The following is a 22,162-nucleotide window of genomic DNA, read 5'->3' on the forward strand; positions in this document are numbered from 1 at the left end:
GTGAGGGCAAAGTACAGCGGCAGGCAGCCAGAAACAGCTGACAGCCCTCATGAGGGTGGTTTACACAATATCCATGTCCTTTATCTCAAGCCTAGAAGACCTATGCAGCTTTGTGTTGACAAGCATTACAATGAGCCATCTAGTTTCAAAACCATCACAGGGAAAAGATTTACAGCACATTTACAAGATCTAGAACTAATTTTTTGCAAGAACACACAATAGATCACTATTAAAACACAGGCTTAGATCAGTCATTTGCCCTGCTAGGAGGCAGCCCTGTCACCTTCTTTGTCATCAAGACATGTAGGTGAGTCAAAGACAAACGTAACGACCGATTTATGTGGTGCAATGAAATTTTGCTCTGTTTAAACCAAACATCCATATAGCCTAACAAATATCAGGCCCTCCTCAACCGTACTTCACAATCCAAGAGCATATCCATCAAGGCAATTACCTACATTAAAAATAGCTGTAAATTGAATGCCAGAGATGACAAAACACCCCAAGATGATTTCATAACAGCCTTGAAGCTCCGATTGTTCTCCTGGGGGATTGCAGTCTGTGAGTACAGACTTCAGGAACACTGCAAAAAACCTACCACTGTCTTCAACCAGACCTGACTGTGAATGCACCTCCAAATGCGTAGGCAGGAGAGGCAAGAACATGCTTTCTCCACATTTGGGGCAAATTTCCTGTGCCTGACATCTCAATCAACCAAGAGACAAGTCAGCACGGTGTGGGTCCTGAACTAGGGGAAGGCCTTTGTGCTTCAGCCCCCTTTTTGACACCATTTTGCAGTAAGATTATTAGGATGAAGAAAGTTATGTGTCAAAGTAGCAACAGTGGCACCTTGTTGTTAAGGTAATAAGTAGCTCTGTGGAAATGTAGTAAAGAATGAGAACTTAAGAAATAGGAAGGAAATACACTAAAAAGGGTGGAATAAAGTACCATTAAAAAGAAATCACTGTATCTAGTAGTTATCATAGTTAGTGCTACTCTAAACATAGGTTAAAAATTGTGAAGTATGGTCAAGTTGCTCACTTTTAATGGACAAGCGTTGAAAATTATACAATAGCTGTATAGCTAAAAAAGAAGAACCATTTATTTCACTTGGACTCTGGAAGCTACTGTCTTCCAGTCTGCAGGATCTAGGCATTCAAATTCCCAAAGAGTTAATCTATCAGTAGTACAAGAAATGGAAAGAAAATGGTTGAGCCTGCTGGGAAATGACAAGGGCTCGTGGACACCTCAGATCCATCATGTGGGAAGTTGGCAGGCAGGTAAAGATCTAGAGGCTGGACAGGATGCATATTGCACATACACTACAGCTACACTGCACCAAGACCTCAAACCTCCAACATCTCAATAACACAGTGAGGTCATTCTTGTGAGTAATCACCACTGAGAAACCGACATGTATCCTTGTACACCCAGGGCCCAAAATCATAGAATCATAGAATGGTAGAGGTTCAAAGGGACCTTCAGAGAGAATCTAGTCCAACTCCCCTGCAGAAGAAGGTTCACCTAGATCAGGTTGTATAAGAACATGTCCAGGCGGGTCTTGAAGACCTCCAAGGAAGGAGACTCCACAGCCTCTCTGGGCAGCCTGTGCCAGGGCTCCCTCACTCTCACAGTGAAATAGTTCTTTCTTACGTTTAAGTGGAACTTTTTGTGTTCCAGTTTCATCCCATTACCCCTTGTCCTGTTGCTAGATACTATAATCAGTAATTTCCATTTGCCTTTAATCAGACTGTGCCAGTATGCACTTTAATTTAAGCCTTGGTTATGGGGAGATACATTAACATACAAAATAGTCATTGGCAGAAAAATACACTGGCCAGTTTCTAAAAAAGGAGTGAGGAGAAGACCTATATGCTGCAGAAAGTCTTGGTTCATACTTTTCCCCTAATTACCAACCAATGAGTGCCCCTTTGTTTTTCAGGTCACTCCCCAATTATATATTACATGTTTCCTTCATTCCATAACCTTTAATTCTTTTCCAGTGTTGCAGAATTAACTGGACTGGGCTTTTAATCTTGTCTCTACAAAGAACTTGTTGTAATTGCAATGAATGCTTTCATTTTGCTGGTGTCTGAAATACGATTTGGAGAGAAAGGGGGAGTGCGGGTTGATCTTGTCCCATCATTAATAACATTCTTGTGGGGATTTTAGTGGTGGGAGTTAAAGACCCAAAGCTTTTATATAATAATGAGCATGTGTCTGCACGTGAGCTGCTCCTTTAAGAAGCTGTGGGCTAGTGGTAGAAGGGTGATCAGGAGAAAAGGCAGTCCTACAGCTAGAACATAGGGCAGAGGTTAAATCTGTTGACATTTTTATTGCAAGTATGGTGACTGCATACCCTCTTCCTGAAGGTTTCACTGAATTAGAGGTGTTTGCCATCGGCACTGCCCTGCTGGTAGAAGGTAAGCTTGTTTGGGACCACAGCAGCAATAAGATTTTTGTCCCTATTATTGCTGGTGGGAGGGGGTAGGAAAATTGAAGCAAACAACAGCATTTGTGGTACACTGAAACAGACCTATGGTGGTTACTGTGGCTACATCGCCAGCACTTCTGGAGAATAAATCAGAGCAAGCTGCAAGCCTTCTGTAATAATGGTCTACTCTGTATATATTAGTGCCCCATGGCAGGGAAACACGTGCTAATTAGCTTTCTTATCAAGACTTTGGGATGTAAGATTTTGTTGTTGACTTTTAAAGGCAATTTTCTTTTCCTTAAGGGGAAGGATGTTGAAATTACTGATAACCTCTCAATAAAACTGGGCACCTTGCTTTGTGGGCTGTGATGGCCATCTTTATAATCAAAGATGATAGGTGCAAATTAGCCTGTAAACTGTTAGCATGCATCCAGATTATATTGGCAACACTGCAATTAACGGCTGCTGGGTAAAAGTAACACACAAATACACTTGCATAAGAGTCAAAAGCTCTCATAGTGTTAAGAAGTAACATTTGAGATAGGAGACTATGTACATTAAATTTAGCCAACATGGGCTTTTCTTAAAGTGAAAGGCAGACTTGTAGATAGGATTATTTTGGTGTCGGTCTGTTGCCTCTTCTGAGCTACACGTCAGAGCCTGGGACCCCATCCCTGCATAGTGCTTTTCAGCTGAGAACACAGGGATCATGGGACCCATCAGTAGAGGAGGACAACCTGCAAGCACCATGAGAATGGGATAAATGATTGTCAGCTCATCCCATGAACATGAAGCAAGGGAGAAAGGAGGATGCTCAACAAAACTTGTACCTCTGAACCAGGGAAGAGCTGCTGCCTAAACAGAGAGTTCAGAGCTAAACCTGGCCAACAGCCATTAATCCATCTGCAGGGCCTGGCACATCCTGGTGTGACTTTGCACTTTGTGAGAAGCAGCAGGAGGATAGGGACACTGTGGGGTGATGGCACAGCCCAACAGCTGAGGTCTGCTGGGGACACCAGGTTGTGGTACCCTGATGGCCCCTTACCCACCAGCCTGAGAGCTGCAGCCTGTAGGGACCTGCAGTTGTTGAAGCCCAAGTGAAGTACCTGCTGGTAACCTTCACTTAAAATTAGATGTGGTTTAACACATTCATGCTTTACTAAACACAAGTATTTTCTACAGGGTTTTAGGTAGAGTGTGTAGATTGGCAATAAATCTTTATGTTTGTTGCTTGATTTAGCAGATCAAACTAAATAAAGACTAATTCACTTTCTCAAAGACTCAGAGAAAAGCAATGAAGACCTTGTCTTTTGCTGCAGCTTCTAAATGCAGTTTGTAAGAAGTTGTGGGTAAGAGGAAAAGCTTGCATGCACTTCATTAACTGGATACATTTTCTGTTTTAAAAACGAAAACTCAAAGCTTTTCCTAAAAATTTAGTAAGCTCCATGTCTGCACACTTCTGCAGGCCTTTAGGAAAGCAGAGTGGGGGGAAGCCTAGAGCTTCCTAAAACAAAGGAAAGAGAGGAAATATTGATATAGTAATAACTTTTCATCTCTACTCTAGATTTGGTCACAATATACCTCTTCTAAAGACTTCACTGCATTTGGGAGAGCTGGCAGCAATTTTCCCTGTGGGTGGGAGGTAAGCTGGCAGGGAGGGAATAAGAGCAGCAGATCTCAAATGGCTCCAAATATTTCTCCTGGAAATATATTCTTATGTTGTGTAATGAACGGCGCACATCAGCTGTTACTATGGTTATGCCATCAGCCATTAATGCAATTAAGCTGGGAGCAGGATTTCTGACTAAACAAAATCATCCATCTTATGTAACAGCAGAATTAAGACAAGAAGCATAAGTAAGTACACTACTTTACAGAATTATAGGATATGGATTTTTTTTTCTGTACTACATAATTTCTTTTACCAAGAAGAACACAAAGAAAAAAAGACATATTTCCTCTCAACTAAGTGAGACTTAGAGATGTGATGTTGAATCAGAACCTCATCAGCACTAAAATAACTCAGGTCATTTTGGTAAGGACATTAAAGGACAAAGCTTGAGTTTAAGCCAGTGACAAATGTGTTTGAGGGGCGGCACAACTCTGTTCTGGGTTGCTTGGATGCTCTTCTCTGGGGACTAACATTAACTCATTTTTTTAAATCTATCAGTGGCTGCTTTTTATAATTAGATTATTCCTTTCCATGTATAGTCTATTGACGAAGGGCAGTAATAAGATTGAGCTGGTGTGATTCAAGCACTGTCTAGGTTAACCTTAGACAGAAGCCCAAAGAGAAGTAAACTGATTGAAATACAGCTGAGGGATTTCTATGTTTTAACACAAAAGAATGTAACAATTGATATAAAATACAACCCATATCTCTACCAAAGACAAGCCTGGAGATGTGTGCACCAGCAGCACGTATTAGCTGCCAGTTCCTCTGACACTGCCTCCTCTGACCCCTTGCCCTGAGCCTTGTGTCTCTGGATGGAGCCTGACAATCTGATTTCTCTATTAAAACAAAAAGCAGAATTACAAATACGATTAAACTATTTCTGCTCCGCATGACTGGCTTTATCTGATGCAGTTTCAAGCATTGGCTTCAGCTGTCACCTGAAAGCTTTCTCTCCTGGAAGGCTTTGATAATTGCATGCAGACTGTGATCATTACATATTCCCTGTGCATAAGTTTCCACCATAATTATTGTTTTCTCATTAAAGAAAAGAGAAGAATATCTCCATTGTAGATATTTTCACTTTCCAGTTGAATCACGCGATGCAATTCTGTATTCCAGCCCTGCTTGGTTTCTGTCTGAATGGCCTGACAATTATTTCTTTCCGAAAAATCAAAGAACTCCGAACACCCAGCAATCTGCTGGTGCTCAGCATCGCACTGGCTGACTGCGGCATCTGCATCAATGCCTTCATCGCTGCCTTCTCCAGCTTCCTAAGGTATGGCTTCTTTTTTCCTAAAGGATGCTCAGAACTACATGAAAATTAACAGCTTGAGTTCTAAGAGGTCAATTAATTAAATTACTCTCTCTCTAGTGTAACACTTAACTAACCTTCTTGCTCTCTCAATCTTAAACAGCAAAATGAAATCATATAGTTCTGCCAGGCAAGTAAAAAAGCAGAATTTACTGTGTATAAACACAGACAGATTAGAAGACTGATATTAGAAGACATTTAAAGGCAGCTTTACCCGTGATTACAGAAGTCACTTCAATATCAGAGTAGCAGTACATTTTCATTTGACTAAACCTCTAGATTAACTCGAAATTTATCTGCAAGTGTGTGGAATATGAAAATGCAGATCCATCAGCACTTTTGATTTCCCACATTTTCACATGTGTCAATAATTTAATCCGGGATCAGAAACAATATCAAGCATTTCAGTGAACAATCACAACAAACAAATTGCAAGCAAACTATACTCAAAACAACCCCTGCCACACTATAAATAGTTGATGAATGATTCTAAGTAGCATATTTATAAAACCCTTAATAGAGAAAAGAAATACATTTCAAGCCAGAAAGTAACTATTGTTTTTTTCTCTCTTAATGGATATAAAGACATTTATTCAAATTAACAAGTCGACAATCAGCTCCAATGCAACCTTATTCAACACTAATTTAAATTCTGCATAGGTCACTCTTGTTTCAGACACTTCTATCTGACTGAAGTCAATAAAGATGGCTTTACTGAACTGGAGCTGAGAAGCTATGGTCAATACATCAAAATAAGCTTGCTTTTAACAGTTGGAAGACCTGGTTTTTTTTAAATGGGAGCAGAAGTTCCCCAGCCTTCCATCTAGTCATCCCATTGAAAGGGACTTCCAGGGCTAGTCTCCTGATGAATTACACTGATGTTTTGTGAACACATGAAAGAGATTGCTGAAGATTTCCATCTCACAGTCAGCTTTATGAGCATAACAGTTGAGTTAGATGAATACAAAAAGAAAAAAAGCCACAGCTTCTTGCCATGGGCGACCAGGATATTGAAGGCATATGGCAGATATAAGAGACCATCACATGGTTGTTTTCATTCTTTGTCTGCAAAGACATTTGGAGGCCTCTGTCTTAGCAGTATTTTTATCTGTTGTGAACTTCTGTATTGTGTTGTATGGTGAACACTGACTTTCCAGAAGGTTATCACTCATTTGCTATTCTCACACATTGACAAATTGACTGCTCCCAGCGGGTGCAGATTTTGAAGGTCTGGGAAACTGGATGAAATGCAGATTTTAATTTTCCAACAACTTGCCAATATACAAATGCAGGGTATCTCCATATTAAGAGTAAAGATAGCTGTTGTATTATATCAGACTCCACAGTAAAATAAATGCTGTCAAATACCTAAAGGCAATCACAGTAATATCTTTCACAACGTTTCTCAGATGTAGAAAGGATGGGCATAGGCCATTATTTGCTCTCTGTGTTAATGCCATTTTGAAACATGTCTTCACCTTTTTCTATCACTTTCTTAATATGTTCCTTGTTTGTGGACAGATACTGGCCCTACGGCTCTGATGGCTGTCAAATTCATGGATTCCAGGGGTTCTTGACAGCACTAGCCAGCATTGGCTCCAGCGCTGCAGTCGCCTGGGACCGCTATCATCACTACTGTACAAGTAAGTGCAGCAATTTCTCATTACTTGGTTTTCATGGGGCCTCACCTCTACCCAAACACTAACTTTCACTGTAAATGCAGCAACTTAGTACCTGTCAATTCTCACTTCCCTTTGCATTTTACTTCTAAGTAGTCGATGTTTTCAGAAGTGATTAGGAAAGGCATGAGTGACAAACACAGGGTGTACAATCTCATGGCATAGCACCCTGTAAAGCTAGGAATGCCCTCAGTCTGCACTATTTGGCTATTTTGGCAGTCATGTGGGAACTCTGCCACCTGGGATAAATGATGAGGTTCTCCCATGCAGAACTTGCAGCCTTCATGTTTCCTGCTAAAGGCAGGCTCTTTCCAGAGGAGTGAGGAGTCCAGAGCACATCATGTGACCATGACCCCGAAAAATTGTGTCCGTTTGGCAATGTCAATGGACAGACACAGCCCTCCTTGTGCTAAAGCACAGGTTGCTCAGACCACTTCACAAAATAATTTCCTACATGGAAGCGTAAGAGTTTGCCATGGAAGAAACTGCTCAGCTGCAACGCTTCCATCCCCGTTGCTATTAGTATCCACACAGCATTTCAGACTTGGCCTCCATTTGATTAAAGCAGAAAGTCGCAAAACACACTCAGACCAGACAGCAAACATGTTCAATCTGATGATCCTGTTGAGGGTGGAAAGGTTGCCAGCTTTTTGTTCTGCAATTTTTGTCAAGAATTCATCTCAGGCAATGAAATGGGTTTTTTTCCATGTCCAGACAAAAGGCCCCAAGTAAAGCAGGCTGCAAGCCAAATCCATACTAACATACTGTGGACACTGTAATGTGTTTGGAGCTAGGAGAGTAACATCCGTATTTTACAAGAGAGAGCCTGAAAACATGCATGTCTTTTACTCTCTGTCACATTGACTTTAATACTTTTATGTTCAGCACTCCTTGAGTCAACAGCATGCTACATTAAGGGTACATGCAGAGAGAACATAAGGGTACAAGCTTCTTTCTTTGCTCAGATTGTTACTTACTGATGGCCAAATATTGCTGCTATTGCCAAACATTTTGGACAACAAAACCAAAACAAAGACACAGAAGGTTTTAAAAGCTCATGCTCTGTGACCGTTCCAGTAAAACAAGCCACTTCTTGTTTCATCCTTCACATGCTGTTTGTGGGGAAAATTAAGTCATATCTCATAGATCTGATATACCAAACCTACAGGCTATACTGTGTGCTCAATCCATACATTAATCTCCTGCAGACACTGGTGCAAGTGCTGTGCCTGCACAGAAGGTAAAAAATACCTTTGCCTTAAAAACAAAGCTATCAACCTTTTACCTTTGTTCCCTGGGAACTGGTGTGCCTTTCACACCCAGTTACATCATCCCCAATGTTTTCTTTTCCCAAGAAAATATTTGTTGTGGCATTTGTCAGATGGACAATTATTATCCACTATCCATATTTCTGAGGAAGACAGAGCTGATGAGAATGTGAGAGATTACTACAATGATGAGAAAAAATAGGACTTTTCAGCCTTATGGATGCTAATAGCATAAATATGTTCACCATCATCCTGAAAACTCACCAAGTTATAAATCTGAAAGCCAATACAGCTCTCAGTGACAAAGTGCTTAGTCTTCTGCACTCATAACTAGCCATGTCCCTATCAGAAGACAGATTGATATTGACTGACACATGGAAGAAAATAGTATGACAAAAACACATAAGAGTTTCACGACATTTTACTCTTCTCTCTCTTGTTTTCTTTCACCCAGGCAGCCATGCAGGTCAAGTCTCTTTTCATGCCCTAAACGCAGCTTTGAGGTCTATGAGACATTACATGCACAGCAAGGAGGACAGAGCTACAGAAATCTGTAGTCTAAAAGTATACAATAAGAGGAGAAAAGGCAGGGTAGTCTGAAGGGTTTGAACATCAATCACTAGCAAATTGGGAAAACAGATTCATGTATTTCAAAAATCGATCATTAAGGGCAAAAGGAGAAAACAGAAGCAGTTTTATGCCTGACAGTGAAGGAGGAATGTGCAAACTCCAAGGATGCTGTTATCAATAGCCAATCATCCAGGACAGAAGATGACTTTTCTATCATGGTAGACATTATTAGTTCTCCCTCCCTGGCCATTCAAATTTGGAAAATGTCCTGAATTATGTTCTTATCATAGCAAGTGAGGAAGGAAGCAGCAGCCTGGGAGGTCTTACTAGAGCTGGGATCAGGCAGGCATAGAGCAGTTGGAAGAAAGCATAGAGGGTCAGAGACCTGAAAGCAGGCAGCCACTTGCCATGGAGAAGTCTTTGCTGAAGACATTTTGATCTTACTTGTGGTTCTTTTTTGCAAGAGGAGTAGCACACTGCCATCAGCAGTTTGTGAAAAGGGAAAGGATCCTGATCAGGCTTTTTTCCTTTCAGAACCACAACATACAGTTACCATTTTAAATGGAAAGAAAAAAAATCTAGAAGATTTAACACTTGCATTTAAAAATTAAGGGGAAATGCAAACTCTGAAGCGATTTATGTCAGTACTTATCGCAATATTATGAAAGATGAGCAAAACCAGCAGGGATTTCACAGCAGTGTTCAATTTCAAGAAGTAGAATTGCAAGGAGTTTTATCTAATCCTTAACATTTAACGAAATCTAGGTTGTTATATCAGTATTCAGAGATTAGCAAGCTCCAATTGCAGCTGTCAAATTAGGAACAAGTCCTTACCTCCTGTCACATTACTGCAGCCATCCTGTCACACTTCCTTCATCTAGTCTTGCACCTGCATTGGTTTTCCCTGACAAAATGCCAACGTTTATACATATCTTGCATTTTCACTGCAGCAGGAGGTAATCACCAAGACAGTGTTATGATCACAAAGAAGCATAGCAAATAAAAAAAAATAATTGAGTAAAAAAATCCCTTTAATAGGTTATTTTAAAGAGCTTTTTCTAATGATATGTACCAAAAAAAGCTATTACACAGTGCAGCTTTCTTATTCCTACAACAAAAAAAAGTGAATGCTTGTAAGCATCAGTGGCTGGTGCACTTCCCCTCTGCAGATCAAGTAGGCAACAACAACTATTTTACTTACGACTGACACATATGTTCCATTGTAAGACTTGTAGATATGTTTGTCTTTGACACACTTTGCCAGTTTTCAGTGATGTATGCCATGAAGTCTGGTACAAGCCATATTGTTCTGGAATATCCCAGCTATCACAACTTGGCCATTTGCAAGGCCAAGAAAAACCTGTTGACCTTTTGTTTGAGAAATTCCTTTTGAACACCAGCCTGAAATCTAGTCAAGAGGTAGCCACTGTGTCAGAGATGTATTTTTTGCTCTTTCTGTGAAAGTGCAAAATGTTTCACCAGTTTGTAAATCTTAAAATAAATCTAAATTCATAGATGTCCTCACAGGCTAAAGATGTAGAAATAGTATATGATTATGTCACTAAAAACTTGTCAGTACAATCAAAATTATTAAGGTTCCAGTCTCTATCTAGCACTTTCTAAAATTTAAGCTTTTGACATCAAAGTTTTAATAATCTTTGAACAATGAGGGATTCGTATGCTTATAAAAGTGACCATTTTCTTTTCCAAAGCAATTACAGAAGCTATTTGAAATTATCTGTATTAATATTTCACTGTGTGGAAAAGCCAAGCTTCCTTCTTGCTTTTCAAGGCGAGAAAGCAAAAAAACAGGAATGATTAGACTTAATGGGGCCAAACAGCCAGCACTGTGCCCTAATTAGGAATTATGGACTTAAGCATATGCTGAACTCCATACATACACATTTAACTGAATTATGACCTACATGGCTATTACATTAAATTTTATCAGGCCAAAAAAAAGGTGTTTAAAGGAAAGGAATGGCCTGCTCTGCACAAAAACAACCAAACTGCTCTCGACTTGCTTTCTTGATGTTGGCCCTCTCAGAGAAGGACATTTTTGCCATGTAAATGGAGCCCGTTTCTTTCACTGTTCATGTACTGAAAGTATTTTTAGGGGGATTAAAATAATATCAAGTTTGTTTAATTTTACATTCATACATGTTTGGCTGCTTCTGATGTGTTATTAAATGTTTTCTAGAGGGTCAACAGGCAGCTGATTTCACCAGGACTACTTCACCAGTAATCCTCATTTTGCAAAAGGATAAATCTAGAAAGAAGAATTTAATTTAGTTACTTCTGATTCTTTCCACTTCTAGTGTCCAAAACAGGACCCCTTAAGTGTGAGGAGAGAGAACACGTGAACTCAGTCCTAGAAATGAGCTTTCCAAACACAGGCTGCTGAGACATGCCTCGTGCCAGATTTCATTACTGCGTGCTCCTTTTATTCTACATCTAATAAGAAAATGGTGTTTCCTAACACCCATAGAAAGTAACTAAACTTTCTCTCACAGTTTTTCATAGAAGAGGCACAAACTTTATAACAAAAAATCAGGAAAATGAAGGAAAAAAGGGAAGTTGCTGTGCCTTCCACAGCCCTGCCAGGCATTGTGGGCCACCCCAGCTACAGTTGAGGTGAACAGAGGCAGGGCACTGCCAGCCAAAAGCACGAGGTATTTTTTCCTACAGAGTCCTAGGGGATGCACATTTCCTCTCAAAAACCTAAACATATTAATCTTCATTAAAGCCACTCTTGATGGAAAATATTTGAAAACCCTTTCACCAGGAGGCCTCACAACTGTCTTTTTGCATTGATGAACCCCAGCTAGTAGCAAACAGGCCCAGAAGAAGGACGGCACCAAGAGAGTGGGCACTGTGAAAGCCCTCTGAGGTGGTGGGAGCCAGTGGAACAAGAGCTTCTGCTTTTCTGTACAGGTTGACTGCAGGGAACGTGACATTTTTACACCAACCCCTCATGCATGCAGGTGGGCAGTGGCATCAGTGCAGGCACCCACAGGCTGCCATCAGTATGACACTGTTGTGGCAGCAGCTGAGGGCAGAGATCTTTTCATTAGAAGCAAAGATTCATCAGGTGCCAGCATGTAGCTAGGACCCTTGTGCCGTAGTCAGGGCCTATCCTGTTTTGAGACCTTGATATTGCAGTAGTCCGTGAAGTAAAAAAATGAAGTGGAAAGAAGCCACAAGACACCACAGAAAATAAATGATATTAACTATTTTATAGGAATTGTTGAGAAAATAAAATACCACCCCACAAGATGTAGCTTGTTTTTTTTCAGAATATCAGGAGGGCTTACCACTTAGAAAATTGTATTCCCCAAAGCAACAAAGCTATTTTTGGCATGAGTTTGGTTTAAAAGAAACACATTTCAGAACCAGGTTTCAGAGCAACTGCTTTTGATAATGCCTTTAAAAAGGCATTAAAAGCAGTTCCAAAAGGTACAACCTAGGTTACATTGCTTCTTTGGACCGGGAGATTAAGAATAGCTACAAGTTACCAAAAAGTTTGACATATTTCTAGTGTCCTAAATCTTAAAATATTGTTTTCTTTTAATCTGTGTCATTCTAGAGTTGTACTATGACTGTACAACAAAGTAATATTTGAGGCTTTGCGCACAAATTATATCTTCTATGTAGGAATCATACAAAAGACAGATATTAATCATTATTATTCGCTCTTCATAAGTAATTACTAAAAACCAATGTTTTGAATTACTAAGAATATCAATATATCAATATATTTTTTGGTAACTACCATAGTAAGATGTAGAGAATTTAATAAAAGGATTTTCTTTACTTCCTCAGTGTTTAAATTGCAATGTGTACACTTGCCTTTTCCCACAGCTATTTTTCAATCACCTGCACCAAACAATTTTTTCCAAGTTCGTTTTTAACACAATTCAAGCTGTAATTCTTTTCCCTGAAGAACCTCTTGAAGACAAGAAAAAGGATAAAGGCAGAATCAGCATTCCTGTAAAAGGGCAATAAGTGAATAACACATCTAACTTTATTATCCTTCCTTAAAACAGAAAAAGACAGTACAACACAAAATAGCTACTCTAGAGTTTGAGGTCCGTCCCAGAGCTACTACCCTTTGAGGATCTCCAGCGTGTGCAGCCCACACTGCTCTCCACCTGCAAGTCAGCAACAGCTGATCCCATGAAAGGACCACCTCATACATCTCACCTCCAATCCTTCACCTTTCCAAAAAAGGTCAGAAATGGCCTGAATCTTCCTGGCCTGCTGTCATGATGCTGCTGTTAAGGGAAGACGAAAAGATTGTTTCCCAGCCTCCGTCAAAATTACATCACTACTTCTCCCTGATGGGAGATTTGATTAGAAATGAGTAGTGGGAAAAGTCGCTGTGCTCCTTGCTGGTGCAGCTGGCGTCATGGGCTATTCAGCATGGGTATGATTATGGACATTAGCCTTGATAACAAAATTATCCAGGCCTTTCTACACGCAAGCAGCGAGGCTAACACAATGTCCTGCAGCAGCAGAGAAGCCTGCCTGCCGTCTCTAAGAACAAGTATTTCCTGCATCTTTTGAAGTTCACAATTTTTCATCTCATTCATTGACCTGTTCCCGTGGTATTTTGTGGAACTGGATAAAATAGGCACAAGTGACCACTTTTATTATAAAATTAGGAAAAAATTACTAATGCTGAGCTTCACTATTCCTGTTCCAGGCTAAGCAATGATATTATGGGCAAAATAATTTGACCAGCACTACTTTTAGAACAAGATCCATTGTCATGTTATGTATATGTGTGTGTGTATATATAATTTCACATAAATATGATGAGCAGTGATTTTAGATTAGGATAGATTTAATATCCACTCGTGACCTGCACTCCTGGCCAGGCAGGCAGGAAGCAGGCAGGGGCTGGGGAGTGTATGCAGTATCACATTTCTGACTTGATCCATAGCCTGCAGTGAGGCTGCAGTTCTTCAAACATTATTTGTTACATCACCCTGTTCCTTCTACTCTCTGCCTCATTTGAGTCATTAAACGCCTTCCCAAAACCCAAGAATATAATGTAAGTAACAGCAGCAGTATCTCCAGTGTGATACCAAGCTGAGCAGCAATACAGCATTTGTCTAACCAAAGCACACAGAAGGGAAGTACAATTTGCTGTTTCCTAAAGCAAAAAACCTTCCTTCTTATTTTATGCAAGGCTCCAGACTCAGGCCAGCTTCAGGCTACAGAACACAGAGAGCTGCTTGTTTCTGCCCAAGGCTCAGGGTCCAGAGCACTTGCTCTGACCCCACAGAGCTGGACAGTTTCTTCCAGTGGTTTTATTCCAGGCATGGAAATGCTCTTTTCTGTTCCTACAGGGAGCAAGCTGCAGTGGAGCACAGCCATCTCCATGATGTTGTTTGCATGGCTGTTTGCTGCCTTTTGGTCTGTGATGCCCTTGCTGGGGTGGGGAGAATACGACTATGAACCCCTCCGAACCTGCTGCACCCTGGACTACAGCAAAGGCGACAGGTGAGAGCTGGGGCCAGTTCCCACGGTAGCGGGGGGTGGTGCAGGGAGGCTGCTGTCTCCTGAGGTGGCCTCAACAGCGTTGCAAAACCTCAGCTGTCCATCCTAGTCGCTGGGGCAAATCTCCCTCCTCAGCAGCTGGAGCAAGGCAGCTGCCATCCAAGGCTGCCATGACTTGCAGAGCCACATGTGAGAACAGCTGAAGTCAGCTTCATATATGGAAAAGGCTAGTGTTTAGGTTTTTGCTACTCCCTTGCTCATCTATAACCTACATCTTTTCTCGGTTTAGGACCTGAATCTCTTTCAGAATGGTTTTGGCTTAATACAGTCCAGCATAGATGTCAGAGTAGGGATGCTTGGGTTTAGAAACCAAATGCCTTTTGCGATTTTCTACATTACTATTTATCCCACACATAACACCATGGCACAACTTAACTGGCCTTTAGCAAAGGCTGCATCTAAAGCATGTTTGTAAAATACAAGTTAATCAACATTTACAGCAAGATTACAGATTCCAAGGAGAGGAATTAACAATCTCTTTTCTTTTTTCCCCTCCTCACCCTTTACAGAAACTATATTACATTCCTTTTTGCTCTATCCATTTTCAATTTCATGATCCCGGGATTCATCATGTTAACAGCCTATCAGTCCATACACCAGAAGTTCAAGAAAACTGGGCACTATAAGGTAAGAGAGCTTCCTCAGACCCTGCCACTGCCTTGCCAGAACAGGACTACATCCAACAGAAACTAAGCTCTCAACAAAATTTCTTTCACAAAGGCTTAGTTTCAGTTCCTTGTGTGATAATCCCCCAGTGTAACTTGAGCAGGAGGATAGTGCAACACAAGGATGGGGTCATGCAGAAAGTTCACAGAAACCCCTTGCTAATAGATTTCCAGATCTGACCAGACAGTCACATCTGCCACTAACTAGTGCCATAAACAGTTCCACATCGAAGCAGGGGTTGGACTGGTGACCCTGAGCATACCTCTCCACCAATGCTGGTCCAAATCCAGTCAGAAAACAAACACAGGGAATGCAGAATATTTGCTAATTGTACATCAATATTTATCCAGAGAAACTTTGTTCAGGAAGGATCATTGTTTTCTGCTTTGCTACAGGCTTTTAGCTTATCGCTGAGAAAGTCAGCCAGAACTGCAGCGAAACACACAGGCACCCTGTGGGGAGAGAAGGGCCTTCCAATATACATCATATTTACACTTGGCTGAGGAAATTCAGAACTATTTATGAGCTGGAAACAAAGGAATTGCTGTGGCATGAAAGGTTTATGGGAATGTAATGTAGTGATGATATGAGTTGCTTCCTTGGGTGCAAGCTATACAGTCTGGGCTACTATGTATGGCTGGTAGGCACAGCCCGACCCCTGTGCTCACTAAAGGCAGTCAGTTCTCAAGGGGAATGTTACATCAGCAAAGAGGCAGTCAAGCAGACTGGTTTCTAGCTGTCTGGAACAAGTACATATACCCTCTATATATTTCTTGAACAAATCACGGTGTTCATTATTTTAAGTCTGTTACAGGGATTTTTCAGTGAGTTTATGCAATAGTGTGTGATTTCTTTTTTATTATATTATATAGCTGTGCAGACTAGTTACAACGTAGAAAATTTAAAGGTGAAATTATCACTTCCTTATTCATTAATATAAGGTACTTGGGAACAGTTGGCCATGTACACCATGGATACGACCATAGCATGAAGGACAGAATCCTGCTACCACAACACAGATGCCACTGCATCCAGCTGTTGTAGTGCTGTAGTAGTGGCTTCACACAGTTTGTCTGCAAGACCCTCTAAGAAATCAGCAAAATTAAGCTTTTTATCTGTTTTTAAATTTACACTTTGCCCTTCCCATCAGCAGTAATAGCTGACCATGACTTTTATGTCTAGCACATGCACTGATTTAGCTGATCTACCATAGCATGCCTTGTCACCTCTGCCCAGGAGCAGCTGCCACTTTCCACCCAGCCCCAGGGCACGGGACTTTGGAGCTTGCTGCACACATTGCTGTGCTCACACACCTCTGACATCCACAACAAAGCACAACAGGACAGAATGTCCTGTTGGCTGATTCTCTCCTGCTACTGAACAGAATCCATGGTCTCACAAGATCCGTCCCATCCACTTGTTGCAGTTTGTGGTTGTGAAACACAAAGCGATTTGTTGCTCTTGTTTTTCAGTTTAATACTGGTTTACCATTGAAGACACTGGTCATTTGCTGGGGTCCTTATTGCCTTTTGTGCTTCTATGCAGCAGTTGAAAATGTGATGTTCATTTCACCAAAATATCGCATGGTATGTTGATGTCACCTGAGGGAATTCAGTGGCATTCTCCTTACTCTCCTTTCTCAGTTCCTGCAGAACGATGCCTATTTATTCACAATTGGGTTTACTTGTTATAGCACATAAAAGAAGCAGATCATTTCCTCAAAGTATTCTGTTCATCTACCACTTTCAAGGCAAAACAGCTAAGCACAGGCATTACATTACTGCTTTGATCAAACAACAGTTTAGGAAAGCAGGGGTTTATTTCTTCAGCAGTCAGTTATGGGTCTGTAGCCTATATTGTTTCATGGTTTGTAGGAGTCCTTCATGTCCTTCCCAGAGTCAGGTATCAGCTCAAAATTTTGAAAGAAACTTATTCATTTCTCTAATATTTCTCTCTACTCAGGGAGGCTGCAATTGGCCACTATAAGGTCATGCTGTTACCTTTTTTCTGTGAGTCTTGGCTCTGAGACTCTGTAAAATCACATCAGACCTTTCAACTTTCATTCAGTCCTCAAAAAGCAGCCCAGTTTCAGGTCATCAAATACATCACTGTACTGAGGTACTGAGTATCCCACATCAGAAAGTATGCACAGTGTGACAAGTGCTCATGTTCACTCTCAACTGAAATATCCTAGTTTCAGATAATGGAGATTTGAATTCTTTCTCCTGGAGATTATAATTTCCTGAGCAAGGGCTTCAAACTGATCAGATCATATACCTCTCATCTCTCCAGCAGTAGCAAGCTACTTCCATTGGAGACAGCCATTTGTTTGGTAAAGGGAAACTGAGCTTAGGCTGAAATCAGCCCATTGGCTCCCCAACACATTTTCCTATTAATAAATATCATGTCTCACAACAGATTCCTGCCGTGATTGCCAAGACTGTGCCAACGGTGGATGCCTTTGTATATGCTTTGGGGAATGAGAACTACAGAGGAGGAATATGGCAGTTCCTCACAGGACAGAAGGTCGAGAGAGCAGAGGTTGATAACAAAACTAAATAATCCATTACAGCATTAAGCAAAATTAATGCCGGTACATCACTGAAAGCAAATTGCTAGAGGAAACTGTGCATTCTCCAACATGTACGTGCAAAGGTGGTTCCACATTGGAAAAGCTGTGCATTGGCTACAAGCAATGAAGTACTGGAAGAAAGCCCTCCAGATAACTGTCTAAACATCAACGAGCTGCTTGTCAAACAAGCTGCCTTAAACCTGTGTGGTGTTGATTGTCATCAGTCCCATTTTATATGTCACTGCAAATAAACTATGTGCTGGAAAGCATCTTTTTTTTTCCTGGTACACTAACATAAAAGCTAAACAAATTAACTGAAGCAAGGTATTCATTCATCCAGTGAGGCCTTCTCAAATCAATCTGTGCAGTTTGTCCATATGGTAACATCTGGATTACTACAAGATTAACAGAGTATCCAGTGTTATACTGCATGTCTGTATAAATACATTGTTCATTTGAACATCACGTTTTCAATGCACACAAAGTGGGAGTTCCTGAATTTCCATGATGAATCTGCCATCCTAATTCCATAAAAACATTTTAGTGGGCATTTTACCCCAATAAGGAATATTAGCTTGGCTCCTATTCAAATGTCAGACAGCACTGTCACATGCTAAACTGCACCAGATTTTGCAGTTCTGCTTACTAGGACAATCAACAAGTCCATTATAAAAATTGAACATCTTTCCATTGAACAGTGAGTAAAGCTGAAAGGAATTATGTGCCAGATTCCATTCTAAAACTGTTGTAGAATAAAAATTAACTTCACATCTGACATTAAATTCCCCTATACTCTACATGAGTGAGCATTCAATCCATTATGACTAAATCTGAGCAAAAAAACCCCCCACTTATTAGGTTATCAGAATTCATATGTAATTTAAACTATTAGAAACATCCATTTCAAATGTTTGTATTCTCTAGTGTTGCTCATATTGCCTACAGGATGAAAAACTGTCAGTTGATGTTCCCTGTTATTACAAGATGTGTCTCAGAATGACCCATTTGCAAAAAAAAATATGTGCATGACACACAGAATACAAGAGACTGTGTATATAAAATGCCAAATCTAATTGATTCTTACAGAGATCATATGGTTTGTTTGCAAGCTTTGACAGTAAAAGAATTTTTGAAGCTAACTAAAGAAAAAGCTGATCTACCCCTGTGAGGCTTTCCAACATATTAGAATGGAAAATGGTTGTGTATAGGTTATAAACAGGTAAGGGAAAATGGTTGTGTATGGTTACAACAGGGTAGATCATGCAGTCCTGGAAGCTAAACAATCTGTGGGTAGGAGGGACCTTCCCTGCATGACTAAGGATAGGAAATAAATGTCATTTTGCTGCAAGTTAATCAGGAGACTCTTATCCAGAGATGTGCTTTGGGACTTGTGGGGTTCAATCTAGTCACAAAGTACCTGACAGAGCAGTGAATAATGCCATGACAAAATTATTCAGAATAATCATAACTAAAGCTGACAGCAAAGACATCTTAGGTATCTATTAAGTGAGAAGATGACAAAATGTTTGCACTGATAAGTGCAAAATAATGTGTATTGGCACAAATTTATCTTTAAGTGTTTTATCTATAGTGACAGGCTCTGAATTTGTAATTGTCTCTTTTCCAGAAAAGAGACTTGGACAGATCATGAAATCATCAGTTCACGTGTCAGCAGGGTCATGCTGAGAAATCCCAGCAGAATGCTAAAAAACACTAAAAAAGGAATAGGAAATAAAAGAGGAGACATGGTCATACCACCTGAAAGCCACTGTGCCCAGACTTACTGACTAGAGTGCATAGTTTGGGTCATTCCAACTCATAGAGGACATAGATCAGGTAGATAAAGGCCACAAGAATGATCAAACATAAGGAATGGTTTAAATGCAGTAGGGATGAAATGAAGGAGAGTGCTGTCTCACAAGAAGTAGCTGGTGAGGACTCCAGAGACAGCCTTATTGAACCAGGGGTTCAGGGGATGTGAAGACATAAAGATCATTTGCTGCTTTCAACAGCACATGAACAAAGGACACGCAGTAAAACTGAGCTGTGTGTTTTATGAAATCTGCATTTTGAGGGGTGTTCCTCATGTTCACACACTGAAACATATTATGGCTTACATAATAATGTAATAAGAGCTAAGACACTTGGTTAAGGTATGAGTCCCCTTTGGCTTAAAGGGAACACAGCTCAGTCACAAACTCATCTCAGGCTTTGGTTCTTAGTCCACTTGGAGATTGATTTTTTACTTGCTCTGACTGTAAACTGTTTATTGTGGGAGTAGAAAGCAGCAGAGCTATTTCTTTGTTCCGTTGGAAGCTACAAATTTTAACGTGCCTCTGCTAAGGTTGGTGTATTTTTTTCCGTATTTGATCACTAAAAGCTACTGATAGGGAAAGCTGAGTATTATTACTTAGTGAGGGAAAGCTGAGTATTATTACTTAGCGAGCATGAAGTTGCTTAGTGGTATTCAGGCCTCCAGGGAAACATGGCCTCTATCCCAAGCAGGAACCAAAGCTGTCCTCTATGGCCACATTGAAGAAGTACAAGGTAACAAAGTTACAGATACCTTTCAGACCTAGGGATGGTGCAAGACTTACATATGTACTGTGAAGAACATGGCACACCTTCATGTAGCCCGGTATAGTGCTAGAAATTGAGATCACAGCAGAGGCAGTTCAGTGCATTACAGTGACATGACAACAGGCTGTCCCACCCAAGAGGGGCCTCCAACTGCTCTGCAGAGCCAGACCTTGCTTTCAGATGTTCCCTGTGCACTGTTATACTGAGTAGCTTTGAGCTCCAGTTGCTCCCATCTGCTCAGAAACCCCACCTGGTTTCAATCTGCACCTCCAAACCTAAGCACATACACAAAATTTGAATTGTTTCTCCTATCATTCATCTCCATCCTAAGTACCTTAAACAAATGCTTCTCAACCAGTCAGATCCACAGCTGTCCAAGCCTTGGGCCTCCTTCATACGAGTTACAGAGGCTCTTGACTGAGTGAAGAGAGGCAAATGAAGCATTTGAACAAACTGAGTGAACTTAAACACCTCCTTAGTACTGGTTCAAAATAACTTGGCTACTGACTTCCTACCAAACAGTGTAGGAAATGAGGTTGCTTGTGGCTTATTTATTGCATCATGGATAATCTCACTCTCTCTGAAAAGAAAAAATGAAACAAACAAACAAAGAGACAGAAATAAAGATATAAGTTTCCAGAGACTTGTCACCAAGGCAAAAATAGTCTTCTAACTAGAACCAGTTCTCACCACTAAGAACTGGTTGACAATCATGAACAAGAAGAGTGCTGTTTTTTTCAGAAAAAATGTCTGAAAGCAAAGTGCAGTGCGTCAAGAAGCTCAACACATGCTTCCAGTTAATCACAGTCAGCCTTCACCACAGCAGTGCTAGCCCAGTGCTCTCTGGCATTACTGACTGTCCAGATCTTGGCAATGAATGCCTGCTACCATCCTTGTCACAACAAGGTCTCATATCTTGAGTAGGTTATGGTGAAGAATGCAAAATCTCATCATGTTTTCCCACTCTGGAGAATCACAGATGGCTAGAATCGGGATTTATATTACCAAAGTACAGCCCAGGGGGTTATACAGGGGCTGCAAAACATTCCCATACAGACAGTATCTCACCTACTATCAAAAAAAAACCCAAACCCAAAACAAAACCAAACCCTTAAGAACAAAAAAAGAGAGAAGTGTAACCTTTGGATACATTCAGCTTCTCATCTTAAGCCAGAACAGCCAATCTAAACATCAGTGATTAATACCTGTCCTGTCACTAAAGATGACCCACTTTCAAAAATAATTAGATGTCACTTCAGGGTACTTCATTTTAGTTATTGTGGCCCTATGTTGTGGAGGGTTTGGACAATTGTTCACAATTAAAATAGAAAAGGAAAATATGCCTCTCCTTAGGGTTCAATTACTTGATTCAGTATCCAGCCCCTCCTAACACACAGTGATCTGCAGTATTATATCCACTATTATCTCTCTCAGGCAGTCTAATTGTGCCTAGTTTGCTCATTTGTGTCAGAGTGAATATTTTGACGCACTGATGAAAACCAGACTTCTGAAGAAGAAACAGAAGGCAATTTTTCTTCCTTACCCCAGCGTAATTTCTTCACATTTTCTTTCAGCAGACAGGAATGCCTCCCACCTTTAAATAGCATCTCTTGCAGTCCTATTTTGAAGGCTATTAAATGCCCACAACTTCAAATGAAGTTACTGTCTACTCAAAAACGCTGCAAATCCAGCTCTTGCTGACTCAGCTTTCCTGCACTGCTCACACTTAGAAACATCCTACAGGTCAATAAAAGGGAGTTGAGGTTTTCTCCAATGTCCATTCTTCATGAGCTCCACACATTTTCTGATATATTTTTCCTAGTACCTCTTGCACATCTGAT

The 22,162-nt window shown here is 40.6% G+C and overlaps 2 protein-coding genes across 12 annotated transcripts in view; one reads left to right on the plus strand and one right to left on the minus strand.

The window, feature by feature from the left end:
• LRIT1 (leucine rich repeat, Ig-like and transmembrane domains 1) overlaps positions 1–22,162 on the minus strand; it is a 68,935-nt gene that overhangs the window by 22,951 nt on the left and 23,822 nt on the right. Inside the window, exon 1 of one of the 11 annotated variants that reach the window (XM_062000715.1) lies at positions 20,656–20,783. The exons of the other annotated variants lie outside the window; for them this stretch is intronic. Coding sequence (XP_061856699.1) covers positions 20,656–20,765 — 110 coding nt within the window. The 5' untranslated portion in view covers positions 20,766–20,783. Of the gene's footprint in view, positions 1–20,655; positions 20,784–22,162 lie in introns of those variants that run through there. 11 annotated transcript variants of the gene reach the window in all.
• On the plus strand, positions 2,345–17,978 carry RGR (retinal G protein coupled receptor). The gene is made up of 7 exons (XM_010195296.2): positions 2,345–2,423; positions 5,229–5,385; positions 6,943–7,064; positions 14,293–14,446; positions 15,013–15,130; positions 16,642–16,755; positions 17,588–17,978. The coding sequence occupies exons 1-7, from the start codon at positions 2,345–2,347 to the stop codon at positions 17,729–17,731; spliced, it is 888 nt and encodes a 295-aa protein (XP_010193598.1). The 3' UTR covers positions 17,732–17,978.

This window comes from Colius striatus, chromosome 8, assembly GCF_028858725.1.
Source record: "Colius striatus isolate bColStr4 chromosome 8, bColStr4.1.hap1, whole genome shotgun sequence".
Lineage (NCBI taxonomy): Eukaryota > Metazoa > Chordata > Aves > Coliiformes > Coliidae > Colius > Colius striatus.

Bases quoted from the DNA above. Each gene is read 5' to 3' on its own strand.
- RGR (XM_010195296.2), top strand. From the start codon at position 2,345: ATGGTGACTGCATACCCTCTTCCTGAAGGTTTCACTGAATTAGAGGTG. The intron at 2,424-5,228 runs GTAAGCTTGTTT...TCTGTATTCCAG, and splicing joins CACTGCCCTGCTGGTAGAAG to CCCTGCTTGGTTTCTGTCTG. The intron at 14,447-15,012 runs GTGAGAGCTGGG...CACCCTTTACAG, and splicing joins GACTACAGCAAAGGCGACAG to AAACTATATTACATTCCTTT.